General features: G+C 62.5%; 1 protein-coding gene across 1 annotated transcript; it reads right to left on the bottom strand.

Moving 5' to 3' along the window:
- Positions 1 to 281: 281 nt before the first annotated feature.
- On the bottom strand, positions 282 to 846 carry EMIHUDRAFT_248604 (hypothetical protein; the record flags this gene model as incomplete). The annotated part of the gene is made up of 2 exons (XM_005762277.1): positions 282 to 397; positions 471 to 846. 2 exons carry the CDS (start codon positions 844 to 846, stop codon positions 282 to 284), a joined length of 492 nt encoding a protein of 163 aa, XP_005762334.1.
- Between the last annotated feature and the right edge of the window lie 4,598 nt (positions 847 to 5,444).

Here is a 5,444-nt window from a genome sequence, read left to right as displayed (position 1 = left end):
ACTGCCCACCTGAGAGTTAGTTGGTTTTACGAGTGGGATCAGCACACACTCACACACAATACTCACCATACCATACTACCCCGGAAAAAGTTGGAACGACCTGGGCTGTCGTCCAGCATTAAAAAAATGCAGGCAAATATTATATTCGACAGAAATGGGGACCGCCAGAGTTGGGCCGCTGCTCGCCCCTCGCTCTCGCTTTATACAGCGACGCCTTTCGGGAGGAAGCAGGGGAGCGGCCGCCCCCCAGCCGGGTTTGCCACCAACAATAGACCACAGCCTCACGCCGCCCAGGCGCCGTCTCTCAGGCGCAGCACGGAGGCGACTTCTTCGCGAAGACGCGGCGGAGGCGGTTCAGAATGCGGCGGGCCCTGGAGCTGCACTGCCGACACTCTGCCTCCGGAGGGGATTCGCCTATGAATATGCGAGGCAAGGCTCAAGAAGGAACCTTCGAGAGGCCGGCGCGCGACCTCTGCGCGCGCCGCCGCCCGCACACTCCTCCCCTTGCCCTCCAGCAGCCGCCTCGGCCTCCTCCGCAGCGCCCTCCTCCGCAGCGTCCTGGACATTCACCTCCTCCTCCGCGTCGGCGTCCGCCGCCGGAGCGCCGTCGTCGGCGAGGCGCGCCGCCTCCTGCGCCTCCGCCATCGACGCATCCGAGCAGCAAAGCCCGCCGCTCTCGGGCTTCGCGCACATTTTGTTCTGCATGAGCTCCTCGCAGATGCTTGATCCGTGCTCCGGAGAGCCGCCCTCGGGGCCCTTCTGACACTGCTCGGCGGTCAAGCAGGACACCTCGGCTTGGCCGGCAAGCGGGAACGTGAGCAGGAGCAGCCGGTAGAGTGGGCTCATGTTCAGAGCGCCACAGAGCGCCACTGGCAAGCCTGAAAAAGAATTCTTCGCGCGCAAGCCTGAAAAAGAATTTAAAAAGCTGCTCGAGAGCCTGCCGCGAGGGACAGTCGAGGCCTCCATCCGGCTCATGCGGGGATACACCCGCACAGGCGAGTGGCCCGAGCCCATCCTACCCAGCCCTGCCCCGGAGCGCGGCCGATCGCCTAGAAGCCCCTCTGATGAGTGGTCAGATGAATAGTGCCCGAGAGCGAGGGATACGGAGGGGAGCACAAATAGGACGCCCAGCCTTGCCCTCGTGCCGCCGAGTGCGTATCCTATGCGAGAGAGATCCCCTGTGGCAGTGCCCGTGCCCAGCCCTCTCCGCGCCGCGATGCGCCCTCCCCCCTCGCTTTTGCAAAATCCTGCAAAGGTGGGGACGTGTCTGTCCTCGACCCAGCCCTAGCTTGGGATGTCCGTTTTATTTATTTATTTATTTATTTATTTAAAAACTGAACTTTACATACCTGACTTTACATACCTAGAGACACACCGATATAGCCCGTCCACCGGCAGCGCCCTTCCATCGACGGCTTAGCGCTAAGCATAGCATCATCTCTCTCGCGACAGCCCACCCTCAGTGGGTGGGCGACCGCCCTTCTCGCTCTCTCGCTGTCCTCGGGGCGGCCGCCGAGGTACTGCCGTGGGACACCCTGAGCCCCGATATACCTCACTGCCCTGGCGCCCACACCTCGATCTTCTTGGGCTGCAGCTGGTTCGACAGGTCCTCTCCGTGGCCTAGGCGGCCGTCTTCGCCCTTGCCCCACGTGAAGACGGCGCCGTCGGCGGTGCGGGCGAGGCTGTGGTGCAGTCCAGCCGACGCGGCGACAACGCGCTGCCCAGCCAAAGCCTCGACCTTGCTCGGCAGCAGCTCAGCGTGCCGCTCGTCGCCGTGGCCCAACCGGCCAAAGCGTCCATTGCCCCAGCTCCAGACGGCGCCATCGGCAGTGAGGGCGAGGCTGTGATCGCCTCCAGCCGATACGGCGACGACACGCCGCCCAGCAAAGGCCTCGACCTTCGTTGGTGGCAGCAGCTGGTACTGCACGACGCCGTGGCCCAACTGGCCATAGCCTCCCCAACCCCAGCTCCAGACAGCGCCGCTGGCGGTGATGACGAGGCTGTGGTTGCCTCCAGCCGACACGGCGACAACGCGTTGGCCAGCCAAGGTCTCGACCCTCCTCGGCAGCAGCTGGCGCTGCTGGTTGCCGTGGCCAAGCTGGCCATCGCTTCCACCGCCCCAGCTCCAGACGGCTCCGTCGGTAGTGATGGCGAGGGTGTGGAAAACTCCTCCCGACACGGCGACGACGTGCTGACCCACCAAGGCCTCGACCTTCTTCGGCAGCGGCTGGCGCTGCTCGTCGCCGTGGCCCAAACGGCCGTCGTTTCCATAGCCCCAGCTCCAGACGGCGCCGTCGGCGGTGACGGCAAGGCAATGGTGCAGTCCCGCCGACACAGCGACGACGCGCTGCCCCGCCAAGGTATCGACCTTCTTGGGCAGCAGCTGGCGCTGCTCGTCGCCGTGGCCCAGCTTGCCCTCGCTTCCTACGCCCCAGCTCCAGACACTGCCGTCGGCGGCGAGGGCGAGGTTGTGCTCGGATGCGGCCGACACGCTCACAGCGCGCTCGCCGCCCAGCGGCGACGGGAGGAGGGTCGGCGTGTTGAGCAGCGTCACGCCCTCACCATGGCCAAGTGGCCCTGGACTTTGGCCGAGGTGGCGTTGATTCGGCGCTGAGCCGCACGATGAGAGCCGCCCCTCGCCGTCGATGAAAACGCTGTGCTGCATTCCTGCCGCCGCCCTCGCGGGCGGGTTGGACTCGCGCAGCAACGCAGAACAGCACAGCCACCGCACGGCGCAGCCCTCGTTCTCTGGCTGCGCCGGCAGCTCGAAGCCGCGCTCTCGCGCCCACAAGCGGATGCCCTCCACCACAAGCGAGGCGTGAAAGAGAAGCGAGACGGCCGCGACGCGAGCGATGTCGGCGGGGTTGTTGCAGCGAGAGAGGGCGCGCACGAGGAGCTCCGTCGGGAGGTCGAGGAGACAGGCGGGTGGCGGCGTGTCTGACCAGGTGGCGGCGGTGGAGGCGGCGGCGGCGATGCTGGCGAGCGGCGCGGCGGGTTTCTTCGCGAAGAAAAGAATTTCGAGGCCGCATTTCAAATCGCGCTGCGTGCCTGGCGCTGTCCCTTGTCAGAACTCCCGTTGCCTGGGCGGAATCAAGGTGCACTTCAGTCCCTTCCGCAGCGTGTCTTCAGCCCCTTCCGATTACCCTAAGGCCGAACAGGCCGTCAGACGATGAAGCAGCCCTTCCTCCTCGTTCTCGCGCTCGCGGCGACCCACGGCGAGTCGGAGGACGCAGTCTCACGCGAGCCCTGCCCGTATAGCCCTGGGATTAGCTGCCTCTTCTGGACGACGATCCACTTTCGCCCCGACTGCATCGCCGAGTGCTTTTCGCAGACACCATGCAGTGTCATCAAAAAGGAAACTATTCTACCCGACCGCCGGTACCCCCACGGGTACACGTGCGGCGACGGCTCGACCTTGACGAAGATCTTCTATCCAAAGCCAATTGGGCCGCCGCCTACTGCAGGGTTCCCGGTTGTCATGTTTCACCGTGGCTCCTCTGGCTACTACTCGGAGCACGATGTGTCTGGGCTGGGGTACGATGCGTGGCTAGAGAGCGTTGCGAAGCAGTGCCTGATCGTCATTGCGCCCAAAACCGACGGTTCGCCGTGGATAGAAAACACGTCCAAAGAATGCAAGAGGGACAATGACCTGCTCATCGCCATGAAGTGGGCCAAAGCGAACCTTACTAAGGACCTTCACTTACCTTACCCCTCGTTCAAGGCTGACTGGGGTAGTGTCGGCGCAATGGGACACTCCGCAGGAGCGCACCACCTCCCACGTTTCGTTGAAGACGCTAAGAACGAGGACAGTGTCGACATCAAGGCTACGGTCTTCTCTCACGGCGGCGACGATCTCTGCCTCTACCCCAATTACACTAAACCGTCCTTCTTCCTTACCGCGAATGGCGATAAACGAAACACCAACCACCACGACCAAAACAAGCCCGGGCACTGCATAACCACCGGGCACTGCACAACCCCGAATTGCTCGTACGCCTGGTACACGGGTATGCAAAAGATCAAAAACAAAGTCTTTGCAAACATGGAAAAAGGAGACCATCACGAGCCACACAACACATCTCTCCACAAGTTTGCAGCGTGGACCGGCAAATTTCTCGCATGCCATTTGTACCCGCCAGGGTCGAGGCAGGCGACATGTCGTAGCATTTACGATCGACATGAGATCTGCAACCAACCAGCTGTAGCTGTGTCCACGCAAGACGTGCCCGGGTGCGAGGTCATCGGGTCGACGCCCCTGTAAGAAGACACAACCACGTCCTTGTGCGATTGGATGCGAAGCGAACACAAGTCAACTCAGCAGAGGGCGCACACATCCCTCGCCCCGTTGTCCACTACTTCGTTGGCGCGGTCCTCGAGAGCATGAAGTCCTCGAAACCCGTCACCCGATTCCCGTTCATACTCTCTCTACACTCGATTTCCCCGCGGCACTGTCCATTATTGCGTGTGTTGCTTTTACGTAGTCCTAGCCGGGGGCTTGATAATTTTCGGTCTAGTCTTGTCGCATCCAGAGTGAAGAGTGATACAGTGCTCTTCCTGTGTGAGCTGTGGTGTTGGAACCTGCTGCGTCGCAAAATTGCAACATGCCAATCTGCCAATGCCCCGATGCCGATCAATGCGTGATCGTGTGTGCACGACATTTTTTGCTCAGAGGCCTCAGCACAGAGTGCTCTCTCGACACACAAGGGACAGACCGCGCTCTCTCTCTCTCGCCACTCGTCCCCCTCACTCAAGTCTCTCTCTTCCGCCCAGAATGATGACGCCGGAGACAACGGCGGCGGCGGTGATGCGGCCCTTCCGCCCGCCCCGCTGCTCAATGTCGCCATCGGTGCTGATCATCCGGGCTGCCGCGCGCCCTTCGCAGTACGAAAAGATCGGCCGACGGCGAGAGCAGTCGGGCTAGATATTAACTCTTCGCATTCGCCTAGGAGCAGGCGGACATCGCTTCCAGGGAGGGGGGCGTGCTTTTGCTCACGCCCCACCCCCCCCCTAGCATGTGGTGAAGGCGCTGGGGGGGTCGGGACCCCCCCCCTAGCATGTGGTGAAGCCTCTGGGGGGGGTCGGACCCCCCCCCTAGCATGTGGTGGGCACCCCCCAGCAGTTCGTGGGCTAGGAATAGCCGCCAGAGAGCCGATTTTGCCCCCAAAATTGTGAAATCGTGGCTGAAAGACCAATATCTTGGAGAATCTGACCAGTCTCAAGGCTCATGTAGCTCCAAAGGATGATTTTCCCCTCGAAAATGCTGCGAAATGAGGCGTAAAATCAAGGGCCCGGAGGGTCTGACCAGGAGTCTCTGGGGGGGTCTTGGGCCACGACCCCCCCCCTACCATGTGGTGAAGGTGCTGGGGGGGGCGGGACCCCCCCCCTAGCATGTGGTGAAGCCTCTGGGGGGGGTCGGACCCCCCCCCCTAGCATGTGGTGGAGCA

Source organism: Emiliania huxleyi (genome assembly GCF_000372725.1).
Source record: "Emiliania huxleyi CCMP1516 unplaced genomic scaffold EMIHUscaffold_685, whole genome shotgun sequence".
Lineage (NCBI taxonomy): Eukaryota > Haptophyta > Isochrysidales > Noelaerhabdaceae > Emiliania > Emiliania huxleyi.
The sequence above is the reverse complement of the archived record's forward strand: the minus strand, read 5'-3'. Positions and strand labels throughout refer to the sequence as shown.